The sequence below is a fragment of the Balaenoptera musculus genome, chromosome 4 (genome assembly GCF_009873245.2).
Source record: "Balaenoptera musculus isolate JJ_BM4_2016_0621 chromosome 4, mBalMus1.pri.v3, whole genome shotgun sequence".
NCBI classification, from domain to species: Eukaryota; Metazoa; Chordata; class Mammalia; order Artiodactyla; family Balaenopteridae; genus Balaenoptera; species Balaenoptera musculus.
Genome location: NC_045788.1, coordinates 64,046,726 through 64,073,850, shown reverse-complemented (window position 1 = coordinate 64,073,850; position 27,125 = coordinate 64,046,726). Strand labels below are relative to the sequence as shown.

The window sequence follows — 27,125 nt, the reverse complement described above, 5'->3', positions numbered from 1 at the left end:
TTAACTAGGAGGGAGAACATCAAGTCGGAACTTTATTTCACCCAGCCACAGAGGGATAAAATGGCATTCTTCTCTATTTAAATTCTATCCCATCTTCTTGTCCTTCCATGCAGGGCTGCTGACAGAGGTTGTCGGGGCAATTGTGCCAGGTGTGGAGATTCTGCCCACCGGTCAATTGACCTCACTCTCAGATGTTGGCTCTGCCCCTGTCTCCTGAGGTCGGCCCTTGTACTCGCAAGACTTTATGTGCCTCTGTAAGTATAGTAAAACTCCATTAATCTGATGTTATCATTCAAAAAGAGAAAAGTGAAACCACCAGTTGACAAGATGAGACTTTTTCCTGACATCATAGGTTATTTATTTGCAAGTACAGATAATATTTCAAATGAAATAAAAACTCAGAGGCTCAAATGCATCCAATAAATTGAAGGAGCAGTGACACATGCATCCACAAGTGAGTGTAGCTGTATAAAGCCCTATCTGTTTCCCTAGGCAAAAGCACAGCAAGAGTTATAAAATATATGCCTCCCTCACATTAAAGATAATCATATCATTCTCTTTTGCAAAGTCCGTACACTTCAATGTTGTAGCAAAAAAAAACAATGCAATTATAAAGTGAGGCTAGAGAGGAATTTCTCATAAAATTCCTGAACAAAATTTACATCACGTCTCGTGATAATCCCTTATCAATCATTAAAAAAAGATATCCTTAAGCCTTTGTATTACTTCTTCTGCTTTCCATCCTTATCATTAAACTCAGAGCTACTAAACACTAAGGATTACTCAATCTAGCCCTGGCAACATATAAACAAACAGAAAACTCCTGTTTGAAAGCCCTGTTGCAAAGCACAGTTAATGAGTAAACAGAAGTAACTGACTTATAAGAAACACTCTCACCCAGAAGGAGAATTATCAGAATAGCTTTGTCAAGTGGGAGTAACTGTTTAATATAACTAGCCCATTTTGGAAACAGAAAGTCAATTAATTTACTTTCTCTCTCCTGCCTTTGGCCAATCTGTCTTTCTCTCTTGTCCCTCTTTGACCTCTGGAGGTTTTTATTATTGTTTTTTCCCCATTAAGAAGTTCAGCATTCAGTCTCTTGACTTCCCTTATTTTCACATGTGTTCAGGGCCCAGATGTCACAGTTTATTCAAAATGTCAAGAATCTTTGTATGAAAATTGATGACGTACGTTTTAAGGTACACATTTGTTATCAGAAAAGCAAACTGCAGTAGGCCACAAGTCACATTAGTTTGTCCATTTTCTGTGCTAGTTGAGAAAACTCATGAGGAAGACTCAGAAAGGAGTTTGACTTCTGCGCACAGCTTTATGTCGTCCGTCGAGATTGATGGTGTCCCCATTAGGAGTCTCACCATTTCTGTCTAGGCTGTTCTGAACGTTCATGGTCTTAGTTGTATTATATCAGGATATTTGGACAATGGGGAGAGGGGATGATGAGATGTTAAAGAAATACCTGTGGCCACGTAAATTAATAAAGAGCATCAGAGAGACTGAAATCATGAAATTCTTGCATTTCTACAGTTGGATTCACTCCATTAACTGGCTTCCAGGGGCGTCCAGGACATTTGGGGGAAGTTGTCTCTGGAAAATCTGGAATCAATTTAAATGCAAGGCTATTTGGCTCTATCTGGATGTCAGGGATCCAATCGTCATCTCTCTCTGTGGGAGGTGGTAGTGTATTAGGCGTCACAGTTGCAATGAGATCTGAGTCCTGAAAGTCAGGAGAGGTATCGGCTACACCTGGCTGGGCTAGGGAAGGGAGGGTTGTTGGCCCTTCTGTCTTTTTTCGTATCTGTGCAGAAGAGGTAGTACTATCTTCATAAAAATTTGGCAAATACTCTGTTCTCCAGCCATTGTGCTTTCCATTGTTTTTTCCTTTATTTTTATGTTTTCCGTGGCCATGACCATGCTTATGTCCATGGCCTAGGCCATGTTCCCTTTGATGTCCATGACCCCCTTGGTGCCCATGGCCAAGACCATGACCCCTGTGGTGCCCATGCCCAAGACCATGACCCCTTTGGTGTCCATGGCCTTGGTCATGCTCATGTTTATGGCCATGGCCAAGGCCATGTTTTATTTGCTTTCCATGGCCCCAGCCATGCCCATGAGTGGGTCCTTGTTCTTTTCCTGAATCCCGCTCTTCATCTTGTACAGGTGCCAGGAAAGTGTGGGGTGGACTTACGATTGTTCCTTCTGTAGTTTTCTCTAGTTGTACTGATCGGAAAGGTGAAAAACCTGGAGGCCTTTTCAACAGTGAGATCTAAACAGGAGATATTAAGATGAATGCATTACTGTGAAAACCACACTATCAAAGAAGAAAGAAGGGACAGGGACCTGGCAATGTTATCTCAGTTTACAGTGGGTCATGTCTTTGCCAGATTTTAAGTACTATATTATAATAATAATCCAAAAAGGATGAAAATGAATATTTTTTCCTTTTTTGATTGATTTTATAATTTGTAGATATTGATTCTTTTTCTTAATAATACTCTAAACTAGAAAATTTTTTCTTTATCTGGAAAAACTGGATGGTTAACTATATAATCTCTAGGGTACTTTCTAAGCCTATGATTCTGTAAAGCCATGGCACATTACTTATTAGTTGATGCTATTTCTATTAGCACAATTACTGCTTCTATCCAAAAAGGCCCTACCTGGCTTTAAGAATGGAATACATAGGCAGCATATACCACAATCACTCTGTTGAATTGAAACACATTAGAATATATATGTTCATAAGCTTGAAACACAGCCTTTGCATAATGTTTGTATTAGAGTATATACATACCTACTCATGGCAAAAACCTAAATGAGAACAAAGGGAGCGGAGGCAACTTGCATTGAAGATACGGATTTGTGTTTTGTTTCTACCTATACTTTCACTACCTATGAGGACGTGGCAGTCGGAGGCACTGTTTGGTGATGCAAAGAGCATGGTCTTTGAAGTCAAACAAGCCAAACCCTACTAGTTACCAGCATCATGGTGAACAGAGTGGGCTCTGATTTGACCTAGATTTGAATCCGAGCACCACTAGCTTCCCTCTCCTCATGTGTAAAATAGAAATGATAAAAGCACCTGCCTCATAGAGTTGTCAGGAGGAACATATGTGTCAGGTCCTCAGTACAGTGCCTGGGAGGGAGGAAGCACTTGAGAAAGTTATTATTCACTTTAGGACTTTAGCATCTTCGTAATGTTTAGTGTCTCAACCTTGACAGTGGGGAAAGTATTACTTACCTCCCAGGGTTCTTTTAAGAATTAAAAAAATGATGCAAACTAACGCTTCTCAAACTTGAATATGGGTATGACTCCCTTGGGGACTGTGTTAAAATGCAGCTTTTGATTCAGGAAATGTGGAGTGGAGTATGGGACCTGCGTTTCTCCCAAGCTCCTTGGATGTGCTTCACTAAGAGAGCCTGTGGACCCATGGGGCACTGACAGTGTCTGAGGAGTAATTAAGAGGACTGCTGCTCTCCTTTCTAGTCATAAAAAAAAAGAGATCAGCACAGAAATGTGAGAGTTCTCCCCATTTTAAAAGATAGTCCCCCAATTCACTTAATTAGCGGTTCATTTTCAACCCCAAAATATGATTTTTCAGAATGAGCATAACTAACCCAAACCAACTGTAATTAGAATCATACCTGTCCAAGTGATTGACAGTTGACAGTAGGGTAAATTTTTTTCTCCCAAGGTACCACGTAAACATCAGCTTTACAGTTTAGAATTAGCTATCCACGAAAACAGAAGCCAAAAGAGAGAACAGTGTTATTCATGGGATACATAAACAAACATAAAACATCATATAGGTTTCCAGGGAATAAGTAAGACTGTTGCGTTACTACTCACACTATGTTTATTGATCTCACAACTTTTGGTCAACTCTTCATTACTTTCCTTAGAACATGTGGTTTCCCTGGCCGTGAACACAATAGAATATTTTTTTCCAGCTACCACCTGGAAAATGAATTAGTACAAAATAGGAGCTTAATTGACACTGTGTAATAAATCATATGTTTTACCATAAGGGCTTTTATGGGAGAATATTGAAATTTTAATTGTACATTGACCAAATGAGAGCTACACTCAAAAAGCACAAATATTTGACAACAAAACTTTGTTTGTATGCATGTTAAAATATCTGGCTATTGGTTGGGCTCATTTCCTTTTCTAAATGGGAAAAGAAAACCAGGCTATAACTTTTATTTTTATACTTTTCTGAGTTTTATTGTTTAGCAGCTACAAAATTCACTAGTAATTCTAAGCCTCAAGTCATAATATATAGACTCTAAGAAGAGTAGGAAGTAAAACTTAAACATTTCCTTTAAACACAACCTTATTGTCCTGCCAAATCTTGAATCAGAGAAATACTGAGTTAGTACCACTGTAGATATTATGTGGATTAAATTATGTGAATAGGAAAATTATTTGGATTTCTAGCTCCCTTCTCTGAGTTTTTTAATATTAAGAAATTATTTTAAGCTCTAGCACTCTAGCAATATTTTTAATCATTATACAATGCTGTCTTCTGTTAACATCTGTGGCCCAATTTTTTCCTTTCTTTTTTTTTGGTCTAGAAGAGGCACACTTTATTTATTTAAAAAGTAAAAATCATTGTGTGTTTTTTTTTTAATACACTGACTTCAACAAAATCCCAAGCACAGTTTTTTTTTAAAGCCTTACAGCCTTTATATACTTGAAAAACACACTTTATAAAATGTTTTAAAATTATATATGTAAATTTAAAAGTTAGGGACTTCCCTGGTGGCGCAGTGGTTAAGAATCTGCCTGCCAGTGCAGGGGACATGGGTTCGATTCCTGATCTGGGAAGATTCCCACATGCCGTGGAGCAACTAAGCCCATGTGCCACAACTACTGAAGCCCACGTGCCTACAGCCCGTGCTCTTCAACAAGAGAAGCCACCACAATGAGAAGCCACGCACCGCAACGAAGACCCAACACAACCCAAAAAAAAAAAAAAAAGTTAGTTGATGTGGCTCAATTCTCAGGCTAAGTTATTCAGTATTTCGTTCTAGGATTTAAATGTGTGTGTGTGTGTTAGTGTGTGTGTTATGGACTGAATGTATCCCTCCCAAATGCATATATTGAAGCCCTAAGGTGATGGTATTAGGAGGTGGAGCCTTTGGTAGGCAGCTAGGTTTAGATAAAGTCATGATGGTGGGGCCCCCATGATGGGATTAGCGTTCTTATAAGAGGGAGACTAGACCCCGTTCTCTCTCTGAAATGTGAGGACACAGTGAGAAGGCAGCCATCTGCAAGCCAAGAAGACAGTCCTCACCAGCGAAACAAACTGGCTGGTTTTTGGACTTTCCAGCCTCCGGAACTGTAAGAATAAACTGCTGTTGTTTGTCACCTTGTCTATGGTATTTTGTTATGGTCGCCTAAGCAGACTAACACTGTGTGTGTGTGTGTGTGTTTAATATTAAGTAGTTATCAAAAAGAATATATCACATATATCTGTTGACCTGGAGGGTTGACCATTATTGAAAAAATAAAGTTATAGGGTGATAGTATAATCCCATTTTTGTAAAAGCAAATCATAACAGTCTTTCCGATCTCTTTATGTTTTTCAAAAGCATGGAGAAATTATGGTGGGAGGAGGATGAGGAGAGCAAAGAGTCACAGGAAGAACTAAACTCCTCCTCTACATTTTCTGGCATCATTTTGCTAGGTAAGCACAGTTAAGTTTTTAGGACAAATTTGATAATTAACTTTTAAAACTCCAGATATGTATAAGTTGGGCAGAAAGGTTCGAAAAGCGTTTTAGAGTCTATACTTTGGTGATCATGAATTTTGTTGCTTATTTCAGAGTATACTTTAATCCAGTTTGTTTGACATTACAGTTGATCAATGTGATGTCACCTAAGAAAGCTGACAATATATGACACAAACTACAGCTGTTGGCTCAACACTATTCAAGGTCCAGAGGGGAGGAATAAAGTAGACCTAATAACATCTTCTGTTCGAGGGCCTCAAGATCGCATCCATATTGCCATTCTTATCAAGTGTCATTCTTATCAGAAGTCTTCCCTGTTTAAGCCCATCCTGCCCAAGTTTTGTTTTTAAGGTAGAGAACACTATGTAGCAATATAAGTTCCAAGTGCATTAAAACATTTAAATTAAAGTAATAAACTAGAAAGATATAATAAACATTCATCAGTTCTCAGGATGATGAAGGCTTTTTGTAGGTGAAAAGCAGAGGAAGGAACCAGGAGGAAGGAAAAAAGGTCTAAATTTGACTAGACAAAAATGAAAACTGATTCTCAAAAGTCACCATAAGTAAAGTAAAAAGGCAAACTGGGAAGAATATGATGTAGGGTCAATATTCTTATACATAGAAAGCCCAACACTAAAAAACTGGACAAAGGACATGACCAGATCTTTTGGAGAAGTTAAAATGGTCATTAATCCTGAAAAAAAGTTTACCTTCATTAATAACCAAGGATACGTATGTTAAAAAACAATGCAACATCATTTTTAACCTTGCGTGTTGGCAAAGATGAGAAACAGCGATGACACCTGGTGTCAGCCAGGTGTGGGAAACATGCATCTTCAATCACTGATGGTAGGAATATAATTCAGATCAAGACCATCAACCAGTGTCTTACACCCAGGTTGTGTGAATGTAAATTGGCATAATTGCAAATCACTTGGTGATTTGTCAATTTGCATCATAAGTCTTAGACATCCACGTATTCCTTGACATTTCTAGGACTTTGTCAAAGGAAAAATCCTAATGTGCACACACAGATCCTTGAAGTGTGTTCCTCTGTGCAGAGGCAGGGAGGGACATTGACAGCAGCGGGGACAGCGGCAGTAGGGACACAGCAAAATAAACAGTATATAATAGAAATCGCAACCATTCACATATGCAAACGAAGGATTTAAGAAATGTTTGGTATCTGAAATATGAAACCAACCTGGAATGGACATGCACCCAAATAGGACTAAACACGCGAAGCCAAGGCAAGACTAAAATTGTAAAACAAATCTAGCAATTTGGCAAATTGGTCATTTGGAGATTGGCTATTGCAAATTCATTATGGTAAGTTGATTTCCAATAATAATAAATTGGCTGCTTCCACTAAGGCTGCCTTGAGTAACTGAATTGCTCTCTTTACATGCAAAAATCAGTAAGGAGTCACCTCTTAAAAGTAAATTTGAAATTCTCACAATATTCCTGATTAATTTGGCAAGTGAAGGGATGTCATTCCCTTTCAATTCGTAGCATAATATATTGTGGTTCCCCTTGCACCCTTAGCGTAAACAAACACACACCCATTCTAGTGTGTTGACTAATTTACAGAAAGAACTGTGACTACCAAGACTAGATATTCACGCTTGAGAATGAATGGTTCTCTCCTGACAGTAACTCTCTGACATGCAATATATGGTGGAGTACGAGACTGTTCCTGCATCCTTAGGAATAAAGGAATTTCACAGAAAAGCAGAAATACAGAGTGAGAAGAAAAGCTGACAAAGACAGGAGTAGTACTACGGATTGGTAACTCCTTCAAGTAAGCCTAATGTGGGTCACGTGTCAGTGAAATCAGGGAGAGGAGTTAGCGACCGACCGGGACAGGAATAAGTGCCCGAGTAGGAGAGAGATCAAGTGTCAGTTTTATTTTAATACAGTTTGTTTAGGTCCTTTTTTCCCCCAGTTATAAAACTACTACAGGAAACAAGAAAGATGAAAATAAACAGCCCATTGTGCCATTACCTAAAAGCTACCACTATGAATAATCTGAAGTATTTGTTTCTTTTCAGTATTGTTTCCTGCACTGTTTTATTTTTGATTTTTATTTATTTATTTTTTTAGGCTGCACAGTGTGGCATGCAGGATCTTGGTTCCCCGACCAGGGATTGAACCCGTGCCATCTGCAGTGGAAGCACGGCATCTTAACCACTGGACCGCCAGGGAAGTCCCTATACTTTTTAAAATAACACAACTGAGTACAGAATGTTTATTCAAGTTTATGGCCTCTTTCTTTTTTTTTACTGAAGTATAGCTGATTTATAATGTTGTGTTAATTTCTGCTATATAGCAAAATGATTCAATTATACATGTATATATACATTCTTCCTCATATTCTTTTCCATTATGCTTTATCACAGAATATTGAATATAGTTCCCCGTGTATGGCCTGTTTTCTCACTGCATATTATAACATAAGCATTTTCCACATCAAGAACTCCTCACAAAGATGATTTAAAATTGCTGCTTAATATTCCATTGTACAAATATACCAGATATTATCTGATCATGTCTATATTACTGATCATTTTTATGGTTTATTTTTTTTGCTTTTGTAGTTAGAGCTGCAATGAATATCGTTGTATTTAAAGACTCCTTCTATTTTAGATTTCTAGAAATTCAATTACTTAGCCAGAATTATAAACTTTTTTTTAGTGAGATTTTCTTCGTATTGATAGATTATAAAAATCATCTTGGTTTGCTATAGGAGTTTGGTTCTACTTTGATTACTTTTTTTAGCTTGTATTTAGGGAAGCCCGTTTTGAGGTTCCATAAAAGGAATTGTCCATGAATATATCGGTCATAGGTTATTGGAGTTGGAAGGGATTTGGGCTCTTCTAATCCAGCCACTCATTTTACAGATGCTGTGTGAGTCTGAATGACTGCCCAGGATCACCTGGGATGTAAGTGGTCGATGCTGTGGCAGAGCTGAGTCTCCTGACCTCCAGACCGGGATACTCCTTATCCTCTACTGACAGGCATGGACGGAGAGATGAATCCCCAGAGGGTACATTTGTAGGAGAGAATGACACCCCAGGCAGGGAACAAATGACATGAAGATGAATGTGTGAAGAGAGCCTGGGGGACGATTGGCTGATGTGACTGAGCGCAAGGCATTAAGTGATGTTATAATGAGAGATGAGTCTAGAAAGGCAGAGGATAAGTCTTGCTTTTCCTAGCCCTGAATTTTATTAATTATATATATAATCATTGCTAATATTTATATAGCACTTTAGATTTTGAAAAGTGATTGACATACATTATCTTCTTTAACCCTCACTGTCAGTCCTTTACGGATAAAAGAGACAATATTTTAAATGACTTGTCCAAGATCACACACCAAGCATGCAGCGAGGTTGGGACCTGAAATTCAAGTCTACCAAATCCCATTCACCAGGTATACTGTTTCCCAATCCAGAGCCAAGATTAGTGGCAAAATTAGTAAGCAATTTGCAATAGATAATCACTATTTTTGTAGCATAATTTACAGACCTGCACTGTTGCTTTTTCCACAGTGTCAATCTTGAAATAGAAGGTTCCATTATTCTCTACATTAAGCTTTGCGATGGAATGATCCAGAGGTTCCTCCAGCTCTGGGCTGTTGACAGGTATAGGTCTGGGGCAGCCAGCGCAAATCCTGGTGGGTGGTTGTACAAAATCTTCCACTGAAAGAGGCAGGTTTTATATCAGCGTGTGCACTGAAGGAGCCATCTAGCCTAGAATTGTACCTTTCCCACATGTGATCCAGCAGCCATTTATAGAGGGCCACGTGGCAGCCCAAGGCCCAGCAGTGAGTGGGTGGACGTTGCCTGTCACACCTCCAACTTACTGTCTCTCCTCTTTTCCTCTCCTAAGAGCCAAGTGTGTTTAGGGAAACTTTCAATCAGAAGGTGTTAGTGACAATCAATAGGCTGCACTTTTCTTAAGTTTTTGCATTTTTAATGGAAACTGTAAAAAGCAATGCTTAACGTAAAGGAATGATTTTCTAGTGGGAAAATTTTAAATCCTATGATTCTGGTGAGCAGGCAACTTCCATAATGCTTTATATTGTACAATGTATACAACTATCTTCCAAATATCAGAAAAGCCAACTCTTGGTATAAGAAATACTGACTTGACCTTAAACTTGCACTATCGTCCTTTCCCCACATTATAACATGCAAGGGAAAAAAACTTTAATTGAAAGGATTTTATTCTGAGTAGTTAAAAATGAGATACAGCTTCCCCAATTCACAATATCTGACGCAGGGACAGCTTGTATACAAGAAAGACCAGCTGACATATCTGAAGGCTAGCTTTGCCCAGAAAACATAAATTTTCCCTTCTGTCACCATATTCCCTTCTGCTACTTGCCGAGCAATCTCAGCTTCACCTGCTGCAGCACAGCGGGGCAGAGATGGGGCACAGTGTTCCTAGTAAGGTCTGTGGGTCATGTAGATTTTGTGGCATATCATGGGAACCAAAGCACAATATCTATGGAAAGATTTAGCCAGTTGTCTGGGACCAACGTGAGCACCAACATGTATTATCCTGTACCTGGATAAAGGTCACATTTCTGCGAGAAGGAAGCAATTCTTAGCTGGATATCCACGTATGCTTTATCTGTACATTCACCGATATTCTGGTTTTTAAAAAGCATATAAGAGCATAAATTAAAAACGTTTTTAAGAATCTTTAAACGACTAGTAAAATTAAAAATAGGATGTTGACTTTGCAAATCATCACATAGAAAAAAACAAAACATAGTCTATTTTCAAAAGACAGAATAAGAAACAATGAAAAAGTAGCACCAACACCAACAACAAATACATATACACAAACACACAGAAACATGAAAAAAGATGACAAGAATATCTAATGTAGAAATAATAGCCATACAAGTGAATGGGTAACATTTTCTTTTAGCAAGACAAGGACTTTCAGATTAGGTTAAAACGAAAATCAATGTACTACATCTTCAAGAATAATAGCATATAATAAAAAAGATAAAGAAAGATTAAATATAATGGATGAGCAAAGCCACAAGAAGCAAATATGAACAAAAAAGGAGCTAGAGTCTTATTAATATTGGACAAAGTAAAATTCAAGGTAACAACTCATAAAGGTAAAAGAAAGATAATTTTATTTTTATCTAAAAGCATGGAATCAAAATGCATAAAGCAGAAAACATATATAAATAGAAATGGATAAAAATAATTGTGCTGGGAAACTCCAATATATAACTATTATACAACAGGCAAAATGTATAAAAAATAAATAAGGTCATAGAGGACTTGAATAACATAATAAAGATTTGTTGAAATGGTATTCTCACATGATACACACGATTTAAAATGATACTCTCATAAGTATGATGCAAATAATATTTCTAATTGCTTTTATACTAGGTTACAAGAAAGTCTCAATAAATTTTGCAAATTGAAAACAATACAGGCCATGTTCTTTGACCTCAGCACCACAATGAAACAAAAAACCTCCCTAAAAATTAATAACATAAGTTTAAACAAATAAACAAACAAAAAGTACTTGGAAAAATAAACACACTTTCCTAACTAAAATCTTCCTTGATAAGGAAAATAATAAAAAACAAACTGAGAAAAACGAGAATTCCACATGTTGCCAGGGCAGCACTCAGAGTTAACTCCTGGCTTTATACACTTCCACGATTTAAAAAGAGAGGCAAAAATAAACAAAACAACCCCAACCTCAATGTTTATCTCAAGAAGTTAGAATAAGAACAACAATAAACAGCCTTAAGGAAAACAAGAAGGAGGAAACAATAAAAATAAAAGCAAAACCGGTGAATTAGAAAACAGAAAGCACTAGCATTAATAAATAAATCCAAATAATTATTTGTGGGGTAAGGAAAAAAAATCAAATGCATAAAAAAGGAAACCTAACAAAGGATACAGAGAAATGTAAAAATATAAGAGAATATTATGAACAAGTGTATGCTAATTTAAATCTCAGAGAAAGACACTTTTCTGGAAAACTATAAATAACCAACACTGTCTTAAGAACAAGAAGAAAACTTGAATGGACCAATGACTAAAGAAGAAATGGAGAATGCTATTATTACTCTCAATTTACATCCCATTTTTCACCTCCAAACAGCATAGATGTTTTATAGATGAATAATTTTAAAAATTAAAGAAATATATACTGTATTTCCATGCTATGTAAACCATTTCTGAATACAGAAAAACTAGCCAATCATTCTATAAAAGTATATTCTGGATACCAAAACCTTAAAAAATAGAATGCACACACAAACACACACCCAGAAAACTGTTACACCACTTTCACTTATAAATGTATATGTAGACTTCTTAACTAAACTAGAAATAGAATCCAAATGCATATTTAGAGAATAATTAACACTAAACAAGTAGAGTTTAGTTTAGGAATCTAAAGATTACTATTAGGAAAGTTGTCAAAACAGCATAGATTAAATTAGAAAAATATGATATTTCAATACATATTCTAAAGCATGTGCTAAATTCAACACCAATTCCTTATTTAAAAACAAAACAAAACTCTTTAAAGAGGAGGAATGTAAGGATGTTTCCTTAACATGAGGAAGACTATCTACCTGGATCCCACAGCAATATTATACATAACTACAAAATTCTAGAGGCTTTCTCAATAAAATCAGGAATAAAACATGAATTTGTGTGATCACCACTATTTCAAAAAATATCTCTGAAAATTTGGGTCAATTCATTGAGACGTGAAACAAAAAAATAAACATTGGAAAAGAGGAGATAGTATTATTTGCATAAGGTATTATTATAGATCTAGAACAATCAAAAGAATCAATGAAAAGACATTAGAGTTAATCAGAGAGTTCAATAAAGTTTCTAGATATAAGGTAAGTGAATCAAAATGTATACATTTGTCTATAACAATAACTTATTTAAAAGAGAATGAAAGGAAAAGAAAAAAAAAGGATTTAATTCCTAATAGCAATAACCAAAAACAACAAAACAAAACCTAGTAATAACTTTAGTGAGCATTGTTCTGAATATATTTAAGAAAATCACACAACTTTAGAAATATAGAATAAAACTTGACTACATAGAGATATATACCAAGTTCTTGACTAAAAAGACTAAATATAGTACATATACCAATTCCTCAAATTAATTTAGAAATGTAATGCAATTCCAATCTATGTGACAGTGTAAGTTTTTCTTCCAAACCTCTTCTAAGATTGGTTTTAAAGATATAAACACTAGAATAATAAATCATGTATTCAAACTTACTATGAAGCTATGGCTGTTAAAATATGGTAGTGTTGGTATAAAAACAGAGAACAGATTTTTTTGTAAGAAATTATTACGGGATAAAGTTTGTTACAAATTTTGTGGAAGGAAAGACTGTTAAGGTATCTGGTTATTCTCCTGAAAAACTCAAGTTAGATACCTCACAAGATACATCAAAATTAATTCCATATAGTTTAAAAAACTATATTTAAAAATACTGACCATAGATAAACTAGAAAAAAAAAACATATATATTGACTGTTGAGCAAGTTGTAGAAAGATTCAAAAGGAAAATATTGATAGATTTGGTCACCTATAAACAAAAACTATTTGTAAGTCAGAAATACCATAATGAAAACTAAAAAGTAAATAAATGAGAAAATATGACAAAACACTGATACCTTTAAAATATAAATACTATTTCTAAGTCATTAAGATTTATCCCAAAAAGAAATGGGCAAAGGATATAGAAGACAATTCATAAATTCAACCCATAAATTTCTAATGAATGTATGAAAATATAATGCTTAAATAAATGCATATTAACTATGTTGTTGATTGAGAAAATAAAAACTAAAAATGTTTTTGTCTATGAAATTAGCTGAGTTAAAAAAATACTGAATTCTATCAAGGGTAAACATTGCTGATGGAATGTAAATTGGTGCATTTAGCAGTTAACCTATATATATATCAAGAGTTTTAAGAGCTTTCATACAATTTTATACTATGTGTAAAGCCAGGACTTTATTCTGAGAAAAAAAAAATGCCAAACAGAAATAGCTTTATTCTAAAAGATGTTTGGTGAGTTATTAATTATAATAAAAATGGAAACAACCCATTTTCTTAGTGGGTTTTGAACAAATGACCAAAAATAGGAAAGTAATTAAAAAAATAATCTATGGCATCTTCACTAGGATATTAAAAGATATTTTAAAAGTTTATCAAGAGTTCTAATGACATAGAAGAATTCTTAGGTGAAAAAAATGTAGCATGTAAAATAATTACAACTACAAAAAGACAAAAAAAAAAAAGAAATCACTCAAAATTGCCCATATTCCCCACCAAAACAGACAAGAGGGAAATACATTCAGATAACTTTTGGTGTTTGGGTGTGTGGTGCAACATTATTTTTTTTCTTTGTTTCTGCATTGTCTTGAAGCTTTCTATAAATGTATATTTCCAATAAAAGAACACATGTATAAGAAATGTACTCCAATAAAGATGTTAAAAAAAAAAAGTCATGTTTTTTAAAGATACAGGGAATACCACACTTATAGTACCTTAATTTTGGACGGGGAGAAGGATGCTGGAGATAGCTTAGAAGTTCTCAGTATTATTAGCACATTTGGTTTACCTGAGAAACTGTTAGATCATCTGACTCCAGGGACTCACCCCAGACCAATTAAATCAGAATGTCTGGTATGGTACTGGCACAAAAACAGAAATACAGATCAATGGAACAGGATAGAAAGCCCAGAGATAAACCCACGCACATATGGTCACCTTATCTTTGATAAAGGAGGCAAGAATATACAATGGAGAAAAGACAGCCTCTTCAATAAGTGGTGCTAGGAAAACTGGACCGCTACATGTAAAAGAATGAAATTAGAACACTCCCTAACACCATACACAAAAATAAACTCAAAATGCATTAAAGACCTAAATGTAAGGCCAGACACTATCAAACTCTTAGAGGAAAACATAGGCAGAACACTCTATGACATAAATCACAGCAAGATCCTTTTTGACCCACCTCCTAGAGAAATGGAAATAAAAACAAAAATAAACAAATGGGACCTAATGAAACTTAAAAGCTTTTGCACAGCAAAGGAAACCATAAACAAGACGAAAAAACAACCCTCAGAATGGGAGAAAATATTTGCAAATGAAGCAACTGACAAAGGATTAATCTCTAAAATTTACAAGCAGCTCATGCAGCTCAATATCAAAAAAACAAACAACCCAATCCAAAAACGGTCAGAAGACCTAAATAGACATTTCTCCAACAAACAAAATATATATGTTGATTGCCAACAAACACATGAAAGAATGCTCAACATCATTAATCATTAGAGAAATGCAAATCAAAACTACAATGTGATATCATCTCACACCAGTCAGAATGGCCATCATCAAAAAATCTACAAACAATAAATGCTGGAGAGGGTGTGGAGAAATGGGAACCCTCATACACTGTTGGTGGGAATGTAAATTGATACAGCCACTATGGAGAACAGTATGGAGGTTCCTTAAAAAACTAAAAATAGAACTACCATATGACCCAGCAATCCCACTACTGGGCATATACCCTAAGAAAACCATAATTCAAAAAGAGTCATGTACCACAACGTTCATTGCAGCTCTATTTACAATAGCCAGGATATGGAAGCAACCTAATTGTCCATCAACAGATGAATGGATAAAGATGTGGCACATATATACAATGGAATATTACTCAGCCATAAAAAGAAACGAAATTGAGTTATTTGTAGTGAGGTGGATGGACCTAGAGTCTGTCATACAGAGTGAAGTAAGTCAGAAAGAGAAAAACAAATACCGTATGCTAACACATATATATGGAATCTTAAAAAAAAAAAATGGTCATGAAGAACCTAGGGGCGATACGGGAATAAAGACGCAGACCTACTAGAGAATGGACTTGAGGACACGGGGAGGGGTACGGGTAAGCTGGGACAAAGTGAGAGCGTGGCATGGACTTATGTATACTACCAAATGTAAAATAGATTGCTAGTGGGAAGCAGTCGCATAGCACAGGGAGATCAGCTCGGTGCTTTGTGACCAGCTAGAAGGGTGGGATAGGGAGGGTGGGAGGGAGGGAGACACAAGAGGGAAGAGATATGGGGATATATGTTTATGTATAACTGATTCACTTTGTTATAAAGCAGAAACTAACACAACATTGTAAAGCAATTATACTCCAATAAAAATGTTAAAAAAAAAAAAAAGACTTAGGGTTTCCCTGGTGGCGCAGTGGTTGAGAACCTGCCTGCTGATGTGGGGGATACGGGTTCGAGCCCTGGTCTGGGAGGATCCCACATGCCGCGGATCAGCTACACCCGTGAGCCACAATTACCGAGCCTGCGCGTCTGGAGCCTGTGCTCCACAACAAGAGAGGCCGCGATAGTGAAGAGGCCAGCGCACCGCGATGAAGAGTGGCCCCCGCTAGCCACAGCTAGAGAAAGCCCTCGCACAGAAATGAAGACCCAATACAGCCAAAAATAAATTAAAAAAATAAGACTTAAATGTTCAGTATGTACACTGTTGGATGCTGCAACTAAAAAAAAAAAAAAAAAAAATCATAATGTCTGGGGGAATGATCTGGGAATAGGTGTTTTTTAAATCTAGGGTAGCGCTTCTAAGGTGCAACATGCCCTGAGAACTACATAGGAAAACCCTTAAATCAGTGCTTTCCAAACTTTAATGTGCAGATGAATCACCTGAGAACCTTGTTAATATGCAGATTCTGATTCAGTAGCTATGGGTGGAGTTGAGATTCTACTTTGCGAAGAAGCTCCCTGGTGATGCTAATGCTTCTGGTCCTTGGACCACACTTTGAATAGCAAGGCCTTAAATCTCACCAATTGTGGGCAAAATATTTCATGTCCTTTAATTACTGTAACAACTCCGTGACATAGGTGCTATTACTCTTCACGATTTTACAAATGAGGAAGTGAAGGCTCAGAAAAGTTATACCAAATCTGATTGGCTTTGTGACTCCAACCAGCCTTTGCAACTCTCTGTGTTGCAAAGAGAAAACTTAACTGGGGGTTTATAAACAGATGCAGCAAGATTAAAGCTAGATAACATTTAGGCCTATATAACCTCAAATGGCTAAGCATAAAAAACAGAAGATGTTAATAGATGCTTAAAAGGCCAGACTCAACTCAACCTGACAAAATTAAATAGTGGCTAGAACCGATGTGTTTAGAGGGTTCCTCTCTCTCTCTCCTTCTCTTTTATACTATTTTTAAAAATTCTGGTAAAATATATATAACATAAAATTTGCCATCATAACCATTTTTAAGTGTATAATTCAGGGCCATTTATTACATTCACAGTGCTGTGCAACCATCTCTACTATATTTCCAATAGTTTTCATCACCCCAAACACAAATTCTTAAGCAAAAAATCCCCGTTCTCCCTCTTCCCAGTCCCTGGTAAACTCTAACCTACTTTTTGTCTCTATGAATTTATGTATGTTGGATAGTTCATATAAGTGAAATCATATACTGGTTGTCCTTTTGTGTCTGGCTTATTTCACTTAACATTTTCAAGGTTCATCCGTGTTGTAGCATATATCAGAATTCCATTCCTTTCTATGGCTAAAGAATTGTTATATCCATGTCACATTGTGTTTATGCATTCCTCTATTGATGAACATTTGGGTTGTTTTCTACCTTTGGCTATTGTGAATCATGCTGCAGTGAATATTGGCATATAAGTATCTTTTTGAGTCCCTGTTTAAAATTCTTTGGGGTATATATCTAGGAGTATAATTGCTAGGTCATATGGTAATTCTACATTTAACTTTTTGAGGAACTGCCATACTGTTCTCCACAATGGCTGCATGATTTTACATTTCCATCAGCAATGTACAAAAGTTCCAATTTTTCCACATCCTCCCCAATACTTGGTATTTTACAATTTTTAAAAATTACAACCATCCTCTAGGTGTGAAGTAGCATCTCATTTGTGGTCTATATTTACATTCCCCCTGATGGCTAATGATGTTGAGTATCTTTTCATGTGCTTTTTTGGCCATTCGTATGTCTTCTTTAGAGAAATGTCTATTTAAGTCGTTTGCCCATTTAAAAATTTTGTTGTTGCACTGTGGAAGTTTTTTATATATTCTACATATTAAGCCCTTTTCAGATATATGATTTGCATATATTTTCTCCCATTTTGTGGATTGTCTTTTCAGTCTCTTAATAGTGTCCTTTTTACTTTTTTTCCCCCCATTTATGAAACAAACACACACTTGATTAGAAACATTGGGAAGTATTGAAGAGTTCCAAAAAGTATAAAAAATCAGAAAAAGCAGCCATAGTTCCAACTGAAAGTTACCCATATTTTATATTTTGGCATATTTGTTTTTCATCACTTTTTATATTTACATCTACTTTATGTACCTGAGTAAATCTGTATGTGTAATTTTGTACCGTGCTTTTTGTGTTTTTTACTTAACATACTGTAACCATTTTACTAGGTCACTGAAATCTCTGCAAACATAATTTGAATGGCACATATTCTACTGTATGGATATACTGTAATTTACTTAACCATTCCATATGTTGAAAATATGTTATTTCTAATATTTTCCTATTAATAAAAAGTCAAAATTAACATCTTGCTGCCTGGATTTCTCATTTTCTTCTCATATAATGGACTTTGAGAAGTAGAATGACTAGGTCAGCGGTCCTCAACCTTTCTGGCACTAGGGACCGATTTCGTGGAAGACAATTTTTCCACAGATGGTAGGGGGTGGTGGGGTGGGGGAGATGGTTCAGGCAGTAATGGGAGTGATGGGGAGCCATGGGGATCAGCAGATGAAGCTTTGCTCACTCGCCCGCAGCTCCCCTCCTGCTGTGTGGCCCGGTTCCTAACAGGCCTCAAACCGGTACTGGTCCAGGGCCCAGGGGTTGGAGACCCCTGGACTAGATGAAGGGACTCGCAGCCACCCCTTGCTTAAAGCACAGTCTTCTGCTAAAATGCAAATAGCCCTGGGAAGGTCATCATGCCTTATCATCTTAACATGCACTAACTCCTGCCACCTTGAGATGCTCTCTTTTAACATAATTTTGGTTCAGGTAATAAGATATCATCCTGGAAAGGGTCACTAAGGGAGAGAGACGCAGGAAGTACTTAGTAAAGATAAAAGTAGGGGAAGGAAGGTGAGACAACAAGCAGAGACAAGTTGGAAGTGAAGGATTGTCCTGGGTAGAGCTCGGGAGCCTTGTAAGGACACTGAGCACATGGGGAGGAAAGGAGACAGGAAAGCGTGAAGACATGAAAAGACAAACTTGACCGTGGCATCATTTTGTCTCAGGCTATTCCTAGTCCCTGGTTATATCTGTAAGTGCTTATTGCCAGATGTACAGACTCTGACCAGCTAGGTAAGCAGCTTGACCAGTGATGTGAACTGTAGAGTCCCAAGTGAAAGTGAATGTGAACTGGCGTATGTCATCAAAAATTTTAGTGACCGAGTCTTCCTCCACAGCTGAGAGTTCCCACACCTGTAAATACTGGACACAAAAGGCTAAGAACTTTATAATTAGATTTTCGCCTACTTACACCATTTGAAAGGGACTTGCAGTCTGGAGTTAAGAATAGAAAATTCTCCTTGGAACAATTAGTCTGCACAATTGAGTAAGTAATTTCATAGTTCCATCCAGCCACCACCTGAAACGATTTTGGATTGAATATTTAAAGGGCAGTTTAAACATAATTCACAGTGTTAGGAGGAGCTTAGAATACTGCCTGACATTTCATAAGTGCTCAAAAATACAAACTATTATTATTACTAGGCAAAAGTCATTACTGAATAAATATTGAGCACATTATGACTCTCACACCCTTCAACACAACACACACACACACAGCTACACATCTGAAAATGAAAAGCAATTTGTAGATGGAGTTACTGTATTTCCTTAAATAAGACCTAGCAATATTTCCTCTGCCAGGTAACAGGAAAAAAATGATCTGTTGAATTTTGTAAAATATTAATAATGCTTTTCTAGATGGATAAAGAAAACTTTGGAGCTGGAGTGGCCTTGACCAGTAGGTCCTTAGGTTCCCAGACTGCCAGACAGTAAGATTTCTCCTGCTTTATCTGGGGTGGGTCCCACCCTGATAGCTGGATATGGACAGAACTGAGTAGAGCATGCATCTTGCATGAAGGCAAGTCGGAAGGTCAATTAAAAGCAGGAAATGCTACTGACCAAAGTGGGTCCCTCATAATTAGAGGCTGAAATCCAAGGGGCCCAGTCAGCTGTCAGTAAAGTCTTCATGAACTGAGGCAACGGAAAGACCAGATTTACAAGTATTTGTTTTTTTCTCTGCTGAAACGGAAACCATAATTTAGAGGGTACCCAGCAAGCTTTGCCAACTTTTTTAGGTACAATTTAATATTGGGGGGCCATGTTTGCCTCATAATAGTTAGGTGATGAGAGAGTCTTCTTAAAACCCTAAAGCCAGAATGACTTTTCCATTTCACCATCTCCAGGAGAACATGCAATGCTCATCACCCATTCATTAAAAACAAATCTCCCAGGAAGCGGTCTGATTAGGCTCCCTTTCCCCATTTACATACTGCAGTATCCAAATCATTGTGCCTGAAGAGAAAGCCTTTGCCTCCTGAGCTAGTCGTATGAGAACATGAAAGAGTTCCTCACCACCACCTGTGGAATCATATGTTTTCCTCTGGCCAAAGGTTTATTTTAGGTAATGAAACCCTAAACCATAAAGATCTAACAAATTTTAACAATACTATGACATGGGAAAAATTAAAGAACAAACCTGTCTTTGGGCCCTTTTTACTTCTTTAAGATCAAAGAGGTGGGGGTGATCGGTGTTGTTGTTAAAGTGTTGAATGGCGTGTCTCAGAACAGGTTCCAAGTCGGGGCTTTCGGTTGATATGGGGTGCAGGCAGCCAAGGCAGTCGTACTGGGCTGTCACCACGGGGCCCTCGGCTTGACAAAGAAAGAGCAAGCAAAAGGGCAATGTTAACAAGCAAAACCTGCATTCACATACATTGCCCTAAATAAGTCAGATAATTTGGAAGGCCCTGATAAGCAAACTTTCCAGTAAGTCCTAGTATGCACTAGAAAAAGAGAACACAAGACTTAATGATAGGGAAGACCTATCATTCACTTAGGGACATCTTATATGCATCCTATTGTGCATAATTATTTTAAATTTTTTTTGAAGTCATTTTAAATTACAGAAGTGATACACGAATTTATCCTCATAAAAATTAAAATATTACAGATGTATTTTTATTTCTTTTTCAGCGTTAACCAACGCTCCTTGAAGCCGGGAGCAGGATGTAATACATTTTGTATCCATTCAATCCAACAAACATGTATTTCACACCTGCTATAACATGCCCTGTGTTGAGCATGGCTGTGTAGATGCATTAATTCGTTAGTAATGGTCACTGCCGTGAAGGAGTCGGGCAAAGTCAAGGGGGAGAGACTGAACTGGAGATGGATGATTTCAATAGAATTCAGCAAGAGCTTGGAAAAGCAGGAGCCCAGAGTGAGCCCAGGGAAGCCTTTCCTGAGGAGAACAGGCTGAGCTAAGAAGGGTGAAGAGCAGTCAAGGTCAACCTCTCAAAGCAAGGTGTGAGGCCTGAGGAGAAGGGAGGGACGGCTCCCGAGGAAGAAGGATGAGGCAGGGACCGTGGTGTACACACATCTTAACCAGAGCTTATAGCAGGAGGCAGGGAGGGGTGGTTTGGAGTGTGAGCAGTCTGAAGAGAGGCCTCTGCTGTGGAGTCTGGGCTGTGCTCTCTAGGCAGGCATTCCTAACTATTTTCCTGGGTCATAGGCTCCTTTGATGACCCTAATGTAAGCTATGGCGCCCTCTCCTGGAAGGTGCACATACTCACAACCTTCTCCACTTCTGGGCATTCCTAGACCCTCTGAGGTGAACTAAGAATGGTCCCCTGTAAGACTGGGGAGCCACCGAATGGGTTTTAATAAAATGATGTAAAATATTTTAAAAAGGAGAGAGTCTGTGTTAAATCACCACTGTTCATGACACACAGCCCTGACTCCCTGGTCAGTAGCAGTACATGTGGCAAAAAGGGGAAGAAATGAAGGAGTCCTGGGCCCCTTGGCCCCGGGGCTCTCACAGCCCGAGGATGTAAGATCCCCCAGTCAGCAGTTCAACTGTAACCCCCTTTGCAACTGTTTCTCGGCATTCTCTCCATAAGTTTGTGTCAGGAAATGACATACTGTGTGAATATTCATAGCTTTCCCCCCTCCTTTCCTTGTAGAAGTTAGGTTGAGTCAGGGTAATGGGCAAAGTTAAAAAACTAGAGGGAAATAAATAAATAAATACTGTTGAAATAATATTTACATTTTTTCCGAGAAAAATATACAGACCCTTTGAATAAAATTGTTTCTAAGATGGTTTCTGTTAAAAAAATAAAATAAAATAAAAAACTAGAGGGGATGACATGGGAAAGATGAGAGAATTACTGATGGGAAAACAAAACAAAAAAAGGTGAACACAGGAGGTAAAAGGGAGAGATGGAGAAAAGCCCAGAGGCTGGTTTGCCTGACCTCAAGGGCAGCTCCCACTGGTGTAGGGGAAGCGATGGAGCAGCCTTTGAGGGTGAGACGAGCAGGGAAAGATGCAAACTCAGTTTTTCTGGGTGACAATGATTTTCCACCCTGCCTCAACATTTCCAGAGAGATTTTTAAATTAAAATGTTTCAAATTTTGAATTCTGAAACATATCTGGCCAAAAAGGTTTCAGAGAAGAGATTGTGGACCTAGCACTAATTTCTGAAGGTGTGGCAAAGAGCTTTTTCTCTCATGGTACATGACATGCTCTGCTCTGGATAATGTTAAAATGTGATTACGAGATAGAGTTCTTAAACCAAATAATAAAAAGCTACCCCTATCAAAAGATTTTAATTACTTGTGATTTCTGTTTTGGACTATTTTTCTTTGAATGCAACTTCTTGCAGGAATGGAAACTCAAGGAATGTAGTTTTTGTGGGTACCATATAGAGGATTAAAGCTGGAATAGAAGGATCCCTACTACAGTGGGGTTCAATAGTGTGGCTGAAGATGCTGTTCTGCAGCTCACGTACAAAAACGTTATCTTGCAGAAGGCCAGTTCCAGGATGGCTTTTGTGACTGACTTCACCTAGACGAGCCCATCCTTCTGTACGTGGCACCTCTGTCACAAGAGGGAAGGAGCTAACAGTGGTTATCTGTTGATAAGTTTCTCCATACTTAGATTCTAAAGGAATATTGTTTATGGAGGGTCTATTCCACCAACTCTGCTAACTGCTAGCTGTGGGGTCTTGGGCAAGATATTTGACTGCTGTGGGCCTGTTTCCTCATCTGTGAACTGGGGATATTAACATTTGCCTCATAGAGTTGTTCTGAGGATTAGATATGTTAATACACATGAAGTGATTAGAACTCTGGCTGGTAATAAGGGCTCAATAAATGTTAGCTATTATTACCTTTACCTTGATTATCATTAATACCTTATTATGATTACATCTTCAGGTGTATCATCTAGTTTCATTCTAAACAATTGTGCAAAGTGGGAATTACTGTGATCTCCTTTTATAGGTAAGGAAAAAGAAAGCCAAGAAGGTGAGAGCTTTGAAAGATTCCAGGCCAGATCTGACCTCAAAGCCTGTGCTTCTCTCACTCTAGGACGCTGCCTACAGTTGAAGCCAGTTCTGTGTCTTCTCATCCTTTTGCACACACCTAATACAATGCTGCTCTTGAGGAAGAGAATCAGGATAGCGCCAAGGGGCGTGAGCCCGGTCCCACCTCAGGACTCTGCCACTCCACCCCTCCAGCGCCCCCGCAAGGCTGCGAGTGGTATCGCCACTGCTGCCCTCCGGGAAAGAGGGGTCTTTGGTGCCACACAGAAGAGGTTCATTTTTCCCCAGGGCAGCACCACCAGGCACAGCAGCTACCTGGAGTAATCTGGCAGGTCTGGGTAGCCACGGAGAACTTCATATTCCCCCTCTTCGCCACCGTCGCTGTGCATTCCCCTGTAGCCTAAGAAGAAGAAGAAAAAAAAAGATTTATCTTAATCTTTCAGATGAAATCCACCTAGTACTATTGCTAAATACGGCTTTCCTTTTTAAAACCTTGTCAAGATTTTTGTTTTCTAGCAGAGTTTTGAGACACAAGAATGAAACGTTTTGCAGCCTAATCATTATTTTATACAAGCCACTGATATTCGTGAGATATTGGAGGAAAGGCAGTTTAAATGGCGAGGTTTTAGAGTATGAATCTTTGTTTTGAGCCCCGGAGATATTTCTATTTCATCAAGATGCACACAGTGCCTGAGAACCAGCCTGCTAAACTGTCCTCTTGATTTACCTTTCAATTTCAGTGTTCACACTGCATACAGGAAGCCAGGGTTTTGACATTGAAGAGGTGGCTCCCTGGACTGTGGGGAGAGTGGCTTGCTTCCTGGCAGGTACCATCACACTCTCCCTCAATTACGGCCCAACAAGAAACTGTGCTGTGCCAGGGCAGGGTAGGCGTTAGGTTAAGACAGCCCTTGGTAAACTTGGCCGAGCAAATTGGAGGCTCGGAAACTGTCAACACACTCACAGCTTGTGCAGAGTCACCGTAATCACAATCCTGCCAGGTTTTGTCACTTTGAACAGGACAGTCGCCCTCCTTGATTTGGTACTTGAAGGAATAAAACGTGTCGGGATCATCCTGAAAAAAACAGCAACCAAAGATATGTACGGTTCATCTAACTGACCCAACAGCAAATCATTTGAGTGGGATCTGGTGCAGTTATATTTGATCTTGATTTGATTCAATTAAGGCAAAAACATTTATTAGACATATTGAAAGTTTATAAATATTTACTTGGAAGAATGTTCATAATATACTATTTACAAATATATATATATTTAAATTACAAAGTAGATCCATAGTTTTAGCCCATTTTTGTAGAAACCAATTTATATGTAAATATATATAAAAAAATTTTTTTAAGTCTGGAAAATTATGCAGCAAAGCTGTTAAAATGTGCGTCTTTCAGTGGTGGGAGTACAGTTCTCTTTCACTTTCTTCTTTCAACAAACATACCTGAATTATCTATTTTTTTTGAACAAACATATTATTTTTACCGTTAGAAAACAAACCAGAAGCCTTTTTTTCATTAAAAAAAATAAAAAGTAACAGTTATCTGGATGGTGGGAATAATTATGGGTAATTTTAGTATTTTTACTGGCATTGTTTTGTTTTCTATTTAATATAGCATGACATGAAATAATAAATTAAACTTTTAAAGTATAAAGGTGCTGACTTAGATGAGCCTTCAGATGCAAAATCCTGGTGTGTCAGACAGAACAGCAAGGGACCTCAGAGGGGATGTTGTCCACCTTCTCAGTTTGCAGGTGAGAGAAAGGAGGCCCCAGGTAGATGGCGTATGCCTTAGGCAGCCTCCCCACCTTGGAAAGGCAGAGCCAGCTCCGGATGGCAGGTCTCCTGACTCGCCAGGCAGTGCTCTCTCCACAGTGTTTGCATTTGGGAGATGATGGAATCAGACAAGATAGACTCCAAGGTTCCTTCCAGGTCTCAGATTTTAATAAAACCTAAGTGGTCATGGTACAGGCAGTCCTCACACAGCAAGGTAGAGATAAAGACTGATTCTATGGACATTTTAGAAAAAAAAACCACATTTGCCATGGATGTCTGCCAATAAAGACTACAACCATACTAGAGAACACTAGGACTCACAGGACTGCACGAGTTTGTGAAACAGAAAGGCCGGACTTTCAGAAAACAAACAAACAAAAACATACCTTCTGGACTTTTTCCTTTTTCCTTATCATATCAAATACGTGGGGTTTTTTTCCACCAAAGTAATCAATTGCTTAACTATCACAGAAACACAATGTTTTATAGTGAAATTCACTTAAACAAACGATTGAAAGATTTGTAATTCTTGAAGTCGCACACCCTGTCAGGGTTTGTCTCCATCCTGAGTGCATCAATCAGTGATTTTTTAAAAATGCTAAAAACCAAGTAGAACATGGCTGTCACCTTGATGCATTCAGCCATATGGACTTCATGGTAGGTATTTTGTCCAATGCAGTTGAACCAAGTTAATCTCATTTCTGACTCCTCTTAGACAAACCTTCCCTTTCCCCTAGCTTAACTGAGGTATAATTGACAAATAAAAATTGTATATATTTAAGGTGTACAATCTGATGAATTGATACACATGTATATTGTGCAATGATTACCACAAACAAGCTAATTAACACACCCATGACCGCACATACTTATATTTTTGTGGTGAGAATACTTAAGATCTAGGCTTTCAACAAATTTCAACTGTACAATAAAGTATTATTAGCTATAATCACCACACTCTACATTAGATCCCCAGGACCTATTCATCGTATAATTGAAAGTTTGCACCCTTTGACCAGCGTCTCCCCATTTCCCCCACCTCCCAGTCCCTGGCAATCGCCATTCTACTTTCTGTGTCTGTGAGTTTGAATTTTTAGACTCCACACATAAGTGAGATCATATCATACTTGTTAGATGTACCCCTTTAAGAACCCACTTCCCACCTGAGGTCTGGAGGTCTTCATATTTTTGTCTAGGACTGGTCACCCAGTAAATCCTCTTGCTGCAGCCTGACCGAGTTCCTGGATTCTCCCACTCTGCACAGTCCCTTTAAAATTTCTCCATCTACCTTTGTTTCTTTTCACCCTAGGATATGCTGCTCTGATCACCCAGGACTAGTCATACCTTTCCCTTCACCCCCAGGCCAGAGAATGGTGTTGGTCTTTTCTAAGAGCTGTAAGCTTCCCTTTGATTATCAGTTCTTTGGTGATTGGGGTGCGTGTGTGTGTGTGTGCGCGCGTGAGGCCTGGGCTCCAAGTGACAGCACAAATCCCCAATGACCTCAAGGTTAAACACAGCTCACTCACCGTCCTGATGACCTCAGTTACGCGGTACAATACAAATTGGTTGCCACTTTTGTTTCCACTGTTATATTTCTTCAGAGCGGTGTCCACAGCTTTAAATACATCCTGGTCGTTGCAGTCGATTTCTTGCGAGGACTCCTGGGTTAAACTTGGTAGCAGCCTAGAGCAAAGAAAAAGGATGGTGATTAATTTCATGATTTAAGTCTCCCTCTGGGAGTTTCACCAAGAATTGGGAGCCAATTAAGTTGCTGATTTTAACTATCTTCAGCCTCTATCTCCTCAGGGCTCTCCTCTTGCTGCCTCAGTGCTCTGGGGGCCTGGCTAATTCCTGCTGCCATGCACTATTTGCTTATTCCAAAAGGACAAATGGCCCTGCTG

The 27,125-nt window shown here is 38.0% G+C and overlaps 1 protein-coding gene across 1 annotated transcript; it reads right to left on the bottom strand.

The window, feature by feature from the left end:
• Positions 1-12: 12 nt before the first annotated feature.
• On the bottom strand, positions 13-27,125 carry KNG1 (kininogen 1). Its single transcript, XM_036850520.1, has 11 exons — positions 26,751-27,125; positions 24,403-24,513; positions 23,754-23,838; positions 20,597-20,769; positions 19,370-19,477; positions 10,329-10,413; positions 9,285-9,457; positions 3,866-3,973; positions 3,661-3,747; positions 2,204-2,281; positions 13-252 (listed from the first exon to the last, which is right to left on the bottom strand). The coding sequence occupies exons 1-11, from the start codon at positions 26,940-26,942 to the stop codon at positions 172-174; spliced, it is 1,281 nt and encodes a 426-aa protein (XP_036706415.1). The 5' UTR covers positions 26,943-27,125; the 3' UTR covers positions 13-171.

Bases quoted from the DNA above. Each gene is read 5' to 3' on its own strand.
- KNG1 (XM_036850520.1), bottom strand. From the start codon at position 26,942: ATGAAATTAATCACCATCCTTTTTCTTTGCTCTAGGCTGCTACCAAGT. The intron at 9,458-10,328 runs GTACAGGATAAT...TGCCTCTTTCAG, and splicing joins GAAATGTGACCTTTATCCAG to TGGAAGATTTTGTACAACCA. The intron at 2,282-3,660 runs GTATGATTCTAA...TCTCCTGTTTAG, and splicing joins ACTGTCAATCACTTGGACAG to ATCTCACTGTTGAAAAGGCC.